General features: G+C 41.0%; 1 protein-coding gene across 9 annotated transcripts in view; it reads left to right on the top strand.

Annotated features, from left to right (window-relative positions):
- Nucleotides 1–16,338, top strand: part of KDM4C (lysine demethylase 4C) — a 416,633-nt gene that overhangs the window by 79,657 nt on the left and 320,638 nt on the right. For all 9 annotated transcript variants that reach the window (XR_009210974.1, XR_009210973.1, XR_009210972.1 and 6 more), the window contains exon 5: nucleotides 8,556–8,749. Coding sequence is in view for 6 of the 9 variants with exons in the window: in XM_032138252.2 (XP_031994143.1) it covers nucleotides 8,556–8,749 (194 nt within the window). In the remaining 3 variants the exon portion in view is untranslated. The remainder of the gene's footprint in view (nucleotides 1–8,555; nucleotides 8,750–16,338) is intronic.

Genomic DNA, 16,338 nt, shown 5'->3' with positions numbered 1-16,338 from the left:
TGTGATCCGCCCCCACTTCGGCCTGCCAAAGCATTGGGATTACAGGCATGAGCCACCGTGTGCAGCCCTCTGTTCTAATTTTCAAACTAGGAGTCCTGTAAGTTACTGACTGGGCACCTTCCTTTCATCTGTAAAATGAAACGATGTTTTGCTTTTGTTTTCCTAGCACAGGGGTTATCCCACCTCTTGTTTCTTTCCAATTCTATGTGAGATGGTGGTGCATGCCATGTTGTTAGGTAGAAGACATGTCCCCAGCTCTACAGTTAGCAAGCTTTGAGAGAGGCAATTTAAATGGGTGCTAGCTGTGTCAGCCCTTGGAAAGACCAAGAGCACATCTAAATGTAACTTGGTGATGGCATTTTTGTGGTGGAAGAAAGACTGTAGTCCTGTCCATCTGTATATTCTTTTTGATAACTTCATTAAGTTACGGGGTAGACCTGGAAACTTGAGAATCTTTAACAGGTTCTTTCAGTATTTTCTCAGATTCTTACAGAATCTAGGTGGCAGATCTTCTTTTTTTAATAATTGGATTTTCTAATGAAGTGGTAGTTCCCCCTGTGAATTCTTGCATTTCAAAAATTTTTGTTGGTCATTATTGGCCCAGTTTGGAGTTGGCTCTGTGGCACTGAAACTCAGGAGAAAGATGAGGGCTCATAGCTTTGTTTGGAAATCAGCCACATGAGGATAATATTGAAGGTCCTGAGGGTGACAGCAGGAAATGGGAAGGATGTTGTTGAAGATGGAATATAGAGTGATAACTGTGAAGATATGGAAAGACTTAGCGAGAGAGTGACAGTTTAGTGGTTTTGACCTAATTTTGGGGAACAAGGTTCATATAGACTTTTCCTCTTCTATGATATGGAAAGTACCTAAAAATATGATTAGTAATAATCGTGTGTGTCAGTTTCTCAATTTTTCTGTAGCCAACTATGCTTTTATGTACAACAAATGAGAAAGCAGCCCCTAAAATATGCCAGAGTGAAGAAAATCTTCATGTTTTGTGTGTTCAGTTGGAAGTGTTTCAGTAATCATCTAGGGCTTCTTCCACAGTCTCCGTGTTGATATTGTAGCAGTTTCTCAGGTTTGTGGGCAAGTGACTATAGCTATTCCACTTGGTGGACAAAGCAGAATGCATTATCAGGCCGTCTTTGGTGCAGTTCACAGAATCGTCACCTGTGCCTGGCAAATGGCTAAGTTCTAGCGGACCCTCCCTGCCGTTCTGCTGCCTCACAGAGACTTCTCTTAAGAAGTTACACAGTTTTGTTCAGGGCTGTGCTAGATCCCACTTATCCTGGAGCTGGTTATTCAGTTTTCATAATTGCTCAGGCTTTGTGTTTTGCCATTTTGCTTTGTTTTTCTTTGGCCATTTGCATATTGATCATGGAACAGAGAGATAAAACATGCTTATAGAGTGGATTCCTGTTAGGTTCCTTCCACCTGTATAGTCTCACTCCAGTTACTGGACACATTTATGGAGTAACTGATACAGCTATGTAGTGTTGGACAAATATATGATTCATTTTAAAGTAGTAAGCTCACAACCGCTAACTTCATATTTATAGCCTGTCTCCAAATCTCCTCCTTCCTTTATTCTTTTAAAATTACTGTAATAAGTATGGACTCTTTAATGCCTGCTACATTTTTTGCAGATTTGGCCACAAATGTATTTTCTTTTATCCACATTTCTTTTTTTTTTTTGAAACGGGGTCTTGTTCTATCACCTAGGCTGGAATGCAGTGGCATGCGATCTTGGCTCACTGCAACCTCCGCCTCCTGGGTTCAAGGGATTCTCTTGTCTCAGTCTCTCGAGTAGCTGGGATTACAGGCCCACACCACCATGCCTGGCTAATTTTTTTTGTATTTTTAGTAGAGATGGAGTTTCACCGTGATGACCAGGGTAGTCTAGAACTGACCCCAAGTGATCCCTCCGCCTCGGGCCCCCAAAGTGCTGGGATTACAGGTGTGAGCTACTGCGCCAGGCCTGATCCACATGTTTTTAAAAGTTGGTTAATGTCACATAAAATTGGGATTTTGGGCTTAAAAAAATCAGAAAATCTGGCAGCATTCCCAGTGACTGGGTAATGGCTGTCTCCTTTAGACAGGATAGTAGGTTGTCTCCAAATACACATCACCCCCATAGCCACCTTTTTTGACATATACCTGGCTGCCTTCACTAATTGCTGTTACCTACCTGGCTCTTTGGGCACCTGAGTTTGTAATTCCTGCTTTATTACTCAGCTCTCCACTTCCTGCTGTGCTCTTGTACTCTTTGTTTTTTGTTTTCTTTTTTCTGAGACAGAGTCTCGCTCTGTCGCCCGGGCTGGAGTATAGTGGTGCAGTCTTGGCTTACTGTAACTTCCGCCTCCGGGGTTCAAGTGATTCTCGTGCCTCAGCCTCCCGAGTAGTTGGGATTATAGGCATGTGCCACCATGCCTGGCTAATTTTTGTATTTTTATAGAGATGGGGTTTCACCATATTGTCCAGGCTGGCTTTGAACTCCTGACCTTAGCTGATCCTCCCATCTCTGCCTCCCAAAGTGCTGGGATTACAGGCATGAGCCACTGTGCCCGGCCTCCTGCTGTGCTCTTTGGAACAGGATGCTGACAGCCCTCTTTCAGGTGGAATGGGCTGTGAATCTGTCAAGATGCCCCCTAAAAAAGCTGCGGTCTGAACCCTCTCCCCATCTTTGAAAATGAAAAATTTAAGCAGTTTTTCAAAATATTTTCACTTGTGTTTTGTAATCCTTTCTTTACAACTGTCCTATAAGGTAGGCATGTGTGGATTTATGTACTATTGGGAAGCCTTAGGGCTTTCTCCACTTCTGCTAGGAATAATGTATTTTCTTGAAAACAGTTTCAATGAAAGACTGGAATTTTTCTGTGGTCCTTTCAAGGTAGCCATAGTCCTCTTGTTGCCCAGTTTGCAGCGTTGAACCCTGGGCATAGCTCTGCCATGAAAGGCCATTGAGAAACCATCAGATCCTATAATTGCTGAGTGGTGGAGCCAGCATTTGGTTGGAGAACTTTTGATTCCAGTGCAGCGTGGTGCTATTCTGATACTGGGTTACTCTTTCAGATTGAAAATCTTCATTCCATTTTACTGTTTGCTGGGTGAGTGCAGCAGTGACACGGTTTTCAAAAGTTTACTAATAATCTATTTTTTGTCTAAAAAAAATCTTTTTTGTACTATTTGATGGACATGCCATCTTTTTCTGTTTGAGACATCTCACTCTGTTGCCTAGTCTGGAGTGCAGGGGCACAATCATGATTCATTGCAGCCTCACCTCCCTCCTCAGCCGCCTCCTGAGTAGCTGGGACCTGTGGCATGTGTCACCATACCCTGCTGTTTTTTAAAATTTTTGATAGAGATGAGGTCTCTCTCTTTATTGCCCAGGATCGTCTCAAACTCCTGGGTTCAAGTGTTCCTCCTGCCTCAGCCTCCCAAAGTGCTGGTATTACAGGCATAAACCATCAACTTTACCTACTTTTAAAAAAGCTTTTTCTCTGTTTTTCAGTACATTTTATAGTTTTATAAAGTTGGATTGAGTCTTCTCTTTTGTCTTCCTAGTTTTAATCCTTTAGACTATCTTCATTTACAAATATCTTTTAAGTTTTTCTAATTTACGCTATCTTTTTATTTTTAGGTGACATAATCGAATTAAATATGTGTACTTTGACAATAAATGTGACCGTACTCCAGCCACCCCTTCACACACCCCGGGTTCTGAAATGCATCTCTGATGTGGTCACAGTAATTTTTTGTTTTACTGACTTATATTTGCATTACAGTGTTTAGGGAACCGCCTACCATAATGCTTCCTTTAATATGTTGTCCCAGACAGCACTGTTTTACGTGATGTAAATGTGTTATACAAACAAGCTTCCGTGGTCAAATGATTTCTGGGAAATGCAGAGTTAAACGAAGTTACACAGGTTTCCTTATGGGTGCTTTTGGGGGTGCCTGTTGCACTGTGATTGTCTTAAGAGCTAGAGTTAAAGAGGACAAAGTTTTTCCACCTTGGCATCTGATAGGACTGATATTTCTTTTTTTTTGAGATGGAGTCTCGCTTTGTTGCCCAGGCTGAAGTGCAGTGGTGTGATCTCTGCTCACCACAACCTCCGCCTCCCGGGTTCAAGTGATTCTCCTGCCTCAGCCTCCTGAGTAGCTGGGATTACAGGTGTGTACCACCACGCCTGGCTAATTTTTGTATTTTTAGTAGAGATGGGGTTTCACCATGTTGGTCAGGCTGGTCTTGAACTCCTGACCTCAGGTGATCCGCCTGCCTCAGCCTCCCAAAGTGCTGGGATTACAGGCATGAGCCACTGCGCCCAGCCCAGGACCCATATTTCTAATGTTGCATTGGAAATATTTTGGGAAAAATTGAGCTACTGTGATTTTCGCATTATTTCTTTGTGTAGGTGAAAATGGCTCATTATTTCTCAAGGTTTCTAACATGGCATGTTGCTGTGTTGTTCCCTTCAGTTTTGCAGAGACTGAGTGCACTTACTGTAGAGAGAGTCCAGGATGGCCTAGTTGAGACACTGAAGATTTAGGAATGCATTGATTGATGGACTGATTGAGACAGGGTCTTGCTCTGTCATGCAGGCAGGAGTGCAGTGGCGCAATCACTGGCTCACTCTAGCCTTGACCTTCTGGGCTCAATTGATCCTCCCATGTCAGCCTTCCATGTAGCAGAGATTACAGGCACCAGGCACCACACCTGGCTAATTTTAAAATTTTTTGTAGAGACAGGGTCTCACTATGTTGCCCAGGGTGGTCTTGAACTCCTGGCCTCAAGTGATTCTCCTTCCTTGGCCTCTGAAAGTGTTGGGATTACAGGCATGAGCCACAGTGCCTGGCCTAGGAGTGCTTTTAAACCACTGTCTGATTCCTGATAGGAGGAAGATACTATCACTGATGGAAAGGGAATATCCCTAATAAAGTTCTCAGTTACTGTGCAAAAATCGTGGTCCAATTGTGAGTTGTTTCAGAAAACAGATGCAGGATACGTAAAGGAATGGGGCAGGACAGGCTCCAACTGGGTAATTGGCATGAAAGGAGAAAGGGGCTGGGGCACGTGGACTCCCAGGCCTAGGACTGCAGTCAGTCCATTGGAAGTCAGGTGAGTTACGAATATTGCTCATGTGCCTGCTGAACATGTGTGGGAGAGTTTTGTTCGAGGGAGACAGAATCCAGGAGGAGACTTTTATCTGTGAACTTGGGCTGGTGTGCAGCCTTTCTGCTGAAACCTGATGGAATTAAGCTTTGAACAGTTTGGCAGATTCTAACTTGTCATTGTGGGGCTTGTGTGTAGCTGGGGTTTGGAGACTGCCTTTACACTAAATCATTCCTGTCACCCTCTCTCAAGTGAAGCAGTCTGCGGTGTAAGCTTTGCTGGTATTTGTGTAGAGTGGCACTGCCTCTGGTGGGAAGAATGCAGCAGCTTCACGTGTTTGCTGCTCCTGAACCTCAGATCTTTGTTGACAGTGATGCTGAGAGAAGAGGATGATATGTTGTGTTTTGAAAGGATCAGGACTAGAAGCATAAACCTTTAAAAGGGAAGGTCCAGGAGTCAGATAGATTTAGGTTAATCATTACCACCTACTTCTAGCTAGGAGTATTAGTTTTTTCATTTGTTCATTTGGGAATAACATTACCTATTTTATAGGATTGTTTAGAATAAATGTAAGATACAAGGGTGTATAGTGTAATGAGGTACTATATGGTATAACACTTCACTTTAATGATAACTAGGTGCATTTTTGGTCTAAGTAGATGAGACAGTACCACTCTTCAGAGGAGCCTTTGTGGAGCCTGTTTTTGGAGTCAGCTAGCTAGTTTAATAGTAGAGAACAAAAATTGGAGAAAGAATTTTGAAACAATAAGATTTATCTCTCTCTGTTGGTTATTCTTAATATTTGCACAACTGCTTAATTGAAATTATATGACTTTTTATTTTAGCAAAAGAAATTACTTTTTAGCAACGTCGCCTTGCTGAGAAGAAACTGATGCAAATATGTTATTTGCCCATTAACGGGGAGAAATTCAGTAGTTGATTTAAACACATTTTATTAAATAATCACTTCTCACATGCTGGACTTGTTTTTGGGAGGATTTCCAGTAAGATTTGCTAGAGAATAGTGGTGATACTTATTATATCAGTTCTAATAATTAAATTTTATTTTATTAAAGTTTATTTTCATTAGCTTATTTAGTGCTCCGAGCAACTCTAGGAGGGTACAAGAACCCTTGTGTTTCCATGAAGAAAGACTTGATGCTCAGAAAAGCTCCATGATTTTCCCCTCAGTGACCTGCAGAGCTGGGGTTATAATCTAGGTCTTTTTGTCCAGCACTATTTGATCTCTACCCTCTTCCCCTTTTACCATGGGTCTAGGATGTCAAGGGATTCAACCTTGGTTATTTTTAAAAGATAGTGGCAGTCAGAAATAAAACTTAGATGTCTCCATATGTAGGAATTTTAGAGAAATAGTTTGTGTCTAAATTTGCAAGCTCATTCAGTTTAAAAATGGTTCCTATAATATGGTGCTCATTTATTACTTCAGATTCATTGCTTCACTAATGACTTTTAAATAGGACTCTATTATTAGAGTGATTGGACTGAAGTCTGATTGGACTAGAGTTAAGAGATTGCATCACTATAAATAGAGTGAGATAAAATATTTTACATAATGTGATTGAACTTCTATGAGGTCTGAAAAGTTGGAACCTAGGATCTTCTCTAAATGGATACTTTGACCAGTTTCCAAATAACAAGCTTCTCAGTGTGCGGCCTAAGTTGCAGATAGAGTGGCTACTTAAGAGAATTTGGGAATTAAATTATGTCCTTTGGCATGTTCAATTATGTTACCTGAGTCAGAGTTTCATTAGCTGCTTCATCAATAGTTTTTTAACCCCAAAGCTTCAGACAGTAAGATTAACACACTGATTAGAAAATCATTTAAAGACCAAAGTGAAAACAGAACAACTCTAAAAGCTTTTAGTGTGTTCAGGAAATGTTAGAAGTGGTCGTATGTGAAGCCATTGGTATAGTTATTGGAGAGGACAATTTTGGTAGACATAGATGAATTTAATACCCTTCTTTAATTTTTTATTTTTAAAATAGACACAGGGTCTTGCCATGTTGCCCAGGCTGGTCTTGAGCTCCTGGGCTCAAGTGATCTGCTTTCCTCAGCCTCCCAAAGTGCTGGGATTACAGGCATGAGCCACTGCACCTGGCCAATGCGCTTCTGTAATAGTGCATTAGCACGAAAAGGTTGGGATGGCTTTAAAGGCATTTCAGTTTCCCCATGTTTACACAGGAACGTGCCTAGTCTCTGATGTTTAGAATTTGATAAAAATTTATGGTAAAAATGCATAGTTTGTAATAATTTCTAAGCAGTTGTGAACTGTAGTGAATTCATGAGTGATTGGCTGGGTGTGGTGGCTCATGCTTGTAATCTCAGCACTTTGGGAGGCCGAGGCGGGCGGGTCACTTGAGGCCAGGAGTTTGAGACCAGCCTAGGCAACATGGCGAAACTCCTGTCTCTACTCAAAATACGAAACATTAGCTGGGTGCGGTGGCCTACACCTGTAGTTCCAGCTGTGTGGGAGGCTGAGTCATAAGAATTGCTCGAACCTGGGAGGTAGAGGTTGCGGTGAGCTGAGATTGCACCACTGCACTCCAGCCTGGACAACAGAGTGAGACTCTGTCTCAGGGAAAAAAAAAAAAAAAAGATTGTTAAGTTCTAATCAAACCAGAATCTTTTCCTATTACCTTAACTCTTATAGTAGTGACTCTAACCTTCCCTCGCTCTGCCATCACCATCCATATTGTTATACTGTTATAAAACTACATTATTCCAGCAATTTTACCAAAGTTTGGATAAGTATTTTTAATAGGCATTGTGTGTGTAAATTTTTCCATTAACATAAGAGGTTAATATTTATTTGAAGCATCAGTAGAAGCACAGTGATCAGTGGATACTGCCAAGAGTTTTTCCAATAATTAGAGAGGAATTTTAAGGAAACAATGTATTACATGCTAAGATTGAATGCATAGGGATGGGAGAGAGATAACAGAAGATATATTTTGCTATTGGTTTCTTGATGTGATATGTGATGGTGAATATTACCTCTAAACTAATGTGGAAAAAAATCCCAAGAAAACCCAAATCTCAAAACTCCAAAAACAAAAAGGTGTGCCAAAGAGGGAAAACACATGCCAGATTATCTACTTTGAGTCAGTAATTTTTTGCTGACAGCCAAGTTGGGAGTGGGTCTGTAACTTTCATTTCCATTTGGCATCAGGAAGCTATTTGGTATACATTTCTACCAAATAGTTATATGGAACCACATTATGCTGGTAGTAATCTTTGACTAATAATAATGGACATATATATGTGGCTCTTGAATAAGGATTGTTTTATTTTTCGGTTTTCAGTTTGTTAGAATATACAGTGTAATAATTTTGGTGGATAGTGGTTTGATTAGTAAATGCTATCTTTCATGGTTTAGTAAGATTTGATTTCTCTCCCTTTTTTTCTCTCTCATTCCAGGGTGTGGATGAATGGAACATAGCTCGCCTGAATACAGTCTTGGATGTGGTTGAAGAAGAGTGTGGCATTTCTATTGAGGGTGTAAATACCCCATATCTCTATTTTGGCATGTGGAAGACCACGTTTGCATGGCACACTGAAGACATGGACCTCTATAGCATTAATTATCTCCACTTTGGAGAGCCCAAGTCTTGGCAAGTTACTTGTTTAATATTCATTTGCTGTGGAGTTTTGAAATTTGGGCCTCAGGCACATATTGAAGAGGATTTTTTTCTTTGATTTGGTGGATTCAGATTTATGTGAGCTGTAAGGAAGTTTTTGATGGTAATAATTAATTGTCTTCTGTCTGGGATTGTGCTTGGAAACCATAAACCCCATGGTAACTTGTACAGTCATGCACTGTGTAACAATGTTTAGGTCAATGATGAACCACATATACAACGGTCATCCTGAGTTTATAATGCAATTGAAAAATTCTTTTTCCATGTTTAGATATGTTTAGCTACATAAATGTAGCCAAATACTTTGTGTTAAAATTGCCTACAATATTTAATACAGTACAGGTTTGTAGCCTAGAAGCAATAAGCTATGCCATATAGCCTAGGTCTATGGTAGAACCACTATCTAGATTTGTGTAAGTCCACTCCATGCTGTTCACACAATGGTGAAATTGCCTAACAACGTATTTCTCATAAAGTATCTCTGTTATTAAGTGATGCATGACTGTATATGTAAAGTTGCCTGTAGTCCATTTTGTGAGCCGTGAATTGATAAAATTTTAGGCTTCAAGAATTTGTTAGGCACCTTTACTTTGAGCATTTGTTGGATGGTATGTAGGAGGTAGTTAGGAGTGAAGAGTTGACTTCCTGGGTGTAGTTTCAAACCATCTTAATGATCTTCTGGTTCATTTTCCTCTAATTATTTTTATTTTATTTTATTTTTTTTTGAGATGACGTCTTGCTCTGTTGCCCAGGCTGGAGTGCAGTGGCGCGATCTCGGCTCACTGCACCCTCCGCTTCCTGGGTTCAAGCAATTCTTCTGCCTTAGCCACCCGAGTAGCTGGGATTACAGGCCCAGCTAATTTTTTGTATTTTAGTAGAGACAGGTTTCACCATGTTGTCCAGGCTGGTCTTGAACTCCTGAGCTCAGGCAGCCTGCCCACCTTGGCTTCTCAAAGTGGTAGGATTACAGGCATAAGCCACCACACCCAGCCAATTTATTTTTTATTTTTTATTTCTATTTATTTATTTTTTCGAGACAGGGTCTCACTCTATTGCCCAGGCTGGAGTGCAGTGGTGCGATCTCGGCTCACTGCAGTCTCCACCTCCTGGGTTCAAGCGATTCTCCTGCCTCAGCCTCCTGAGTAACTGGGATTACAGGTGTGCACCACCACGCCTGGCTAATTTTTTAATTTTTAGTAGAGACGGACGGAGTTTCACCATGTTGGCCAGGCTGGTCTTGAACTCCTGACCTCAGGTGGTCTCCCTGCCTCGCCCTCCCAAAGTGCTGGAATTACTGGCATGAGCCACCATGCCTGGCCCTCCTCTAATTAAATGAGAAGTTCCATTTAGTGTGGTGGGGGATAGAAGGAGAGTAGGGATGAATCAGGAGGCCTGTTAGCACTCCTTGGATGATGGGTATCGGGAAAAAATAAGAATATTAATATATTAATGCTAGTATGTGTTTTAAACTTGCTATTTCCTGTATTTGTGAGCCTCTTCCCTCATCTTCCTGGGCAATTATTTTAAGATTGTGTCTCTCTGTAAAGTGGATCATGTGGTACATTGGCTACTCATTTGTAACTATTAGTCTGTCAGTCACCCTGGTATCCTTTGTGGTAGGTCAGTTTTGTGTTTCAACTTGTTTTCAGTCTTTTTTTTTTTTTTTTTTTTTGAGACGGAGTCTCGCTCTGTCGCCCAGGCTGGAGTGCAGTGGCGCGATCTCGGCTCACTGCAAGCTCCGCCTTCTGGGTTCACGCCATTCTCCTGCCTCAGCTTCCGGAGTAGCTGGGACTACAGGCGCCCGCCGCCGCGCCCGGCTAATTTTTGTATTTTTAGTAGAGACGGGGTTTCACCGTGGTCTCGATCTCCTGACCTCGTGATCCGCCCGCCTCGGCCTCCCAAAGTGCTGGGATTACAGGCTTTAGCCACCGCGCCCGGCCTGTTTTCAGTCTTAAGAGAGTTTAAATATCAGTTATATTTTCTCTAATACATGCACATGTGGGATAACACACAGAAGTATATGAAGCATATAGTTGACAACCCAGGAAAAATAGTGTTATTATGGTTGTGAGTATTGTAGGATGCTTTTCAGGTGCTTGTGCCAGCCCAGTAGTTCTCCAACTGAAAGATAATGGCCTCTTTCAAGTTCTTCTGTTGATTAGGCATTGAAATACAATGCGGGAGAGCTGTCTCCATCTTGCCATTATGTCCCCTGAGGTTTAATCATTTGGTGAAGTGCAAAGTTGTAAGCTTTCTCCACAAAACATAAATATAGCAAAGTTCCTAATTATATAAAATGATATTTAATTAGAAATAAAGTTTTAATTGGAAGGGCAAAGATTCTAGGACATATGAGATAAATCCAGATAGTTTCTGATTTGCTGTGGAGTTCTGTGATCCAAAAAAGTTAGTGGGAAGCTATTAAACTTATTAAACTTATTTAAAAAATGCTTCACTTACATATTTCATTTGATCAATTCTTAGCTGTCTTAATGGATAAATTAAACTTTTTTTTTTTTTCTTTAGGACAGAGCCTCTCTCTGTTGCCCAGGCTGGAGTGCAGTGTTGTGATCTCGGCTCACTGCAACCTCCGCCTCCCAGGTTCAAGCGATTCTCCTGCCTCAGCCTCCCGAGTAGCTGGGATGACAGGCGTGTGCCACCACACCTGGCTAATTTTGTATTTTTAGTAGAGATGGGGTTTCACCATGTTGGCCAGGCGGGTCTTGAACTCTTGACCTCAGGTGAGCCACCCTCCCTCGACCTCCCAAAGTGCTGGAATTACAGGCATGAGCCACCAGGCCTGGCCAAATTAAACTTTTTAATAGGTGGTCTAGGACTCATACAGGCTCCGGTGACAAGAGAATGTGATGGGATTATTCATTACTCAGATGTTTATTTGTGATTACTTTTTGTAGAGATGGAGTCTTACTGTGTTGTCCGGGCCGGTGCTGACCTCCTGGGCTCAAGTGATCCTGCTGCCTCAACCTCCTAAAGTGCTGGGATTACAGGTGTGAGCCACTGCACCCAGCACTCAGCTGTTATTTGTGGGCCTGGTTTGAGCACATGCTTAAGGACAGGGATCTCTGTTGTGTTTGTACAGCATTACTGTAAAGTTTGTTGGAATGTCATCTCTTTAGTTTTTTCAGAACTTAGCTTGGAGAGACTAGGAGAAATATTTTCAACAATGGGTAGGCTCCTGGACAGCTTCTCAGCTGCTTTGTTATCTTGATGCTCTTTCTGACATTCACTTAAAGTGTGGATAAAATTAAATGAAATGGGTGAATTCAACATGTTAATAAAATCTAGTATGTAGGCAACTGCATATTATGTCTTGCTTAAGAAATCTGAAAAGTTAGTATCAAGACTTTTCTGGGGATTTGTTAAGGAATTAATAAATGAGGATGCCTGGGACGTTAATTTGAGTTTTCAGTATTAGGAAAGTTTAAATGAAGTGTCTACTTTCTAATTAAGAAAGATGGCTGTCTTGTCTTCTCCTGGGAACAGGTTGATGTTGTCTCCTAATGATCACTTCAGGAAGAATGTTCTGGTCAGGGCTAAGATGGATTCTGGTGTCTTGTGTCTTTGGGAAAGAGCATCACTAATCATGAGTGAGAATAATTATGCCCATTTTCAAAGTATTTCTTTCTTGCAGCTTGTATATGTTCAGTAGTTAATTACTTTATTAGTTATTAAATGTACAGCCTCCATCATATGCATTAAGAGTAGATTTATACTGTCACTGTTATCCTTAACCTTGGCCATTGTTTATAATGATAAAATAATAAAATGCAGTAGTGAGTTATAACAGTGATTCTACATACTATTTCCTAACATAACTACTGTAGGAAGAGAGTGTTATAAATGCCCCTACAGATATTTTCTAGTAGATGTATGAAATATTACATTTCCTCAGCATAAATAATTTTGAGGTAAACTTTGTCATTATTAAAATTCATATAATATATTTGAGGTGAGGTTTGAAAGATGTTAGAAGCAACACAAATTCATGGAAGTATTTGGAGGTAGACAGTGTGGCAGAGCTTAGGACACGAGGGCCCAGTAATCAGGGCTGTAGTCTTTATTATGCACTAGTGCATGTGGCTTTGGACAAATAACTCTGCTTGTCTGGACTCCAGTTCCTTCACTCCCCCAAGTCACTAGGTTAGCAGAATGACCTCCAGTCATTCTGATTCTGTGACTCATGATCAGAGTCACAGGAATATTTTTATGGAGTTGACAAAACGAGAGGATGAAGGGCTGTAAGGTTCTGTATGCACATGCGGGTGTGTGTGTACCAGCGTCCTCTTCTGCCTGTCCTCTCCTTTTTGAGCTGTATCTCCCCTTCAGTATGGGATGGTTGCCTTTACTTTTCTCTAGTGGGTGGCCTCTCCTGTGCTTGACATATCTGTCACTATATTGTTTTCTCTTCTGTCTCTCTGACCTTATAGGTTGGCATTTCAAGTCTACTCCTTCCTCTTGAATTTACCTCCGGGTACCAAGCTCTGGATGGGATTATTGCAAAGACTGCCTATGATTCCCTCCTTACTTAGGGGCCTATGCTGCTCTCATCTGTCCATGTTTCACTTAGGGTTTGCTTAAAGACTCTCTGGACTATGTGCTGCCCCTACTTTAGACATTGTTTTTGCATCTTACAACTGGTTGTGGCCACCCCTCCCACCATCTCCCTCATTTTCCCACCTCCTTTCTCCCTGACCATCCTCCAGCTTGCCTGTGTGTGCCTTGAAGTTAAGGTCCATGGTTTTGTTTTTTTGTTTTTGTTTCTGTTTTTTGCCTTTGAATCATCAGCACTTAACACACAGGGCCTGGCTATAGGAGCGATGCCCTGTAAAGAGTTCTTGTATTCAATCAGGAGAGTGTTAAATTATTTTGGATCCATCTCTTTAAGGGCAGGCATAGAAACATTTAATAAAAAAGATTCTTTTCTAGGCCAGGTGCGATTGCTCATGCCTACAATCCCAGCACTTTGGGAGGCCAAGGTAGGCGGATCACTTGAGCCCAGGAGTTCAAGACCAGCCTGGGCAACATGGCAAAACTGTTTCTACAAAAAAAAATACGAAAATTAGCCGGTCATAGTGGCTCACGCCTGTAGCCCCAGCTGATCAGAAGGCTGAGGTGAGAGGATGACCTGAGCCGGGGGAGGTCAAGGCTGCAGTGAGCCGAGGTGGTGCCACTGCATTCCAGCCTGGACAATGGAGGGGACACTGTCTCAAAAAAATAAATAAATAAATAAATAAAAATAAAAGCCTAAAAGGTAACTATTAAGAATACTAAGTTTCCTGAGTTGCTATACATAGGAGACATACATTTCTAGCTACCGTGTGTGGCAGGTTTGCCGAGTAAGTGTTCATGAACACAGGTTTGTACTGAAGAGACTTCAAAGCAGCTGATGATTTATTTGAACATTTCTGGCTTGAAGGTTTAAGGGGAAAAGTATCCTTAGAGTAAGCAGATAGAAAACTGCTTTGACAGTCAGTGGTAAAGTATTATTTTCTTGGAATGAATATTGACTTTGGAGCCAGAAGTCCTGTTTTAAAATCCCAATCTGTCACTTACTGGGAATGACTTAGGGCAAATCACTACACTCCTTTCATCATGAGTTTCTTTCACTGCCAAATGGAGGTATGATTTATTCTCTGTCTACTTAAGGGATATCTAGGAGGGTCCAGGTATATACTGTGTATAAAAGTGCTTTGTAAACTGTAAAGTATTATACAAATACTCATAATTACTGTTATTTTAAAAACCATGAAAATAATTTTTTTTTAGTCATAGTAACTTAAAGTCTGAACTTGCCGTAGTGTATGTATTTATAATAGGAGTTTCAGTGATTAAAAAAAAATGTGATTCTGCCTTCCAAGCGTCTTGTGCGAGTGGTTAACTGCTAGAGGATACAGAATTCAGATGGTATCTTGAGTCTTTCTTTCCCACACTGGGTACAAACAAAATGAATAAGAAACTTTTGGCCGGGCACGGTGGCTCACGCCTGTAATCCAGCACTTTGGGAGGCCAAGGCAGGCAGATCGCGAGATCCGGAGATCGAAACCATCCTGGCTAACACGGTGAAACCCCGTCTCTACTAAAACTAATAAAAAAAATTTAGCCAGGCGTGGTTGCAGGCGCCTGTAGTCCTAGCTACTCGGGAGGTGAGGCAAGAGAATGGCGTGAACCTGGGAGGCTGAGCTTGTAGCAAGCTGAGATCGCGCCACTGCACTCCAGCCTGGGTGACACAGCCTGGCTGTGACTCGGGCTCAGCCTGACTCTGGCTCAGCCTGGCTGAGACTCCGTCTCAAAAAAAAAAAAAAAGACTCTGAGAATTATTTAGAGTCTTAAAGGTTTATCTAGTTAGTTAATAAGTCTTGCAGTTGCGGTTCAAACTATTACCTGATTTTTCCTATAGCTTTAAGGAGAAAAGAAAAGAGTAAAGACGAAGGAGTAGGCAAGAAGAAAGCCTCCCTGCGTTTCTTTTTACACCATCAACTTTCTTTTAATTAGATTTTATGCAGAACTAAAAGAGAAACATGCCCCTCATTTTGGGGGGCCAGACTGTGGCATAAGAAAGAAGATTTTCAGAGGGCTGTAATGTGGCTAGATTCTAATCTTGTGATAATTGACAGGTGATAGGGAAGAGGGGGCATTTGAAGGTGTAGGTAGGAGAAATGTCTGAACCAACACCGTTTGTTTGCCACCTAAGCTTCTTTCTTTAGATGTGTTACTTGGAAACATTGTTGAAGTCAGAAATAAAACCCCACATTTGAAGGATCGAGTTATATCTTGACAGAGGGTTTTGTTTCTCTCTAGGGAATAGATGGTGATTTTTCAATTGGACATATACTTAGATTCTGACCCCTTCGGGAAAGTACATTGGAAGAAGCTAGTCAGTCCTTGTCAGGAGTTAAGTGTACTTTATCTGTCTAACTTATCAGATAAATAACTACTGGGTACTAGGCTTAATACCTGGGTGATGAAATTATCCCTACAGCCAACCCCCGTGACATGAGTTTACCTGTATAACAAACCTTCACATGTACCTGCAATCCTAAAATAAAATAAACCAATGAAAAAAGATCTGCTAAGACTGTGAGAAGAGACAGAGTCTGAGCCCACTTCTGAAGGCTGTAACACAGTCCTCTTTAGTCTTGCAGTAGTACAGGGCAAATAGTTTTTACATTAAAGTTAGTTTGTATGTTTTTCCTTGTGTTACTTGGAATGTATTTTAATTCATGTTAAAATGATCTCAACATTGTGTTTTTCTAGGTTGAGAATACTTTTTTGAGATTGTCTGGGCTCCTTGCTTAAAATCTTATGAAGGTTGATTAACTTACCCCAACTGACTCCTTTTTTGTAAAAGTGTCAAAAATGAAAAACTGAGGATATTTGTTTAAGATGGAATATATCTATATATAATATTACAGTTATTAAAAATGTATGTTTGCTTATGTTATTGTAAAAGCATTTCCAGCAAGTGATTAATAACTTTTACCCAAGGCACAGGCAGTAGGTAGAAATAAATCTCTGCACTGGACTTGAAACTAACAAATCTA

The sequence above is a fragment of the Hylobates moloch genome, unplaced genomic scaffold, assembly GCF_009828535.3.
Source record: "Hylobates moloch isolate HMO894 unplaced genomic scaffold, HMol_V3 SCAFFOLD_19, whole genome shotgun sequence".
In the NCBI taxonomy this organism is placed as follows: Eukaryota; Metazoa; Chordata; class Mammalia; order Primates; family Hylobatidae; genus Hylobates; species Hylobates moloch.
Note: the sequence above shows the minus strand (reverse complement) of the source record. Positions and strands in the feature narration are given on the sequence as shown.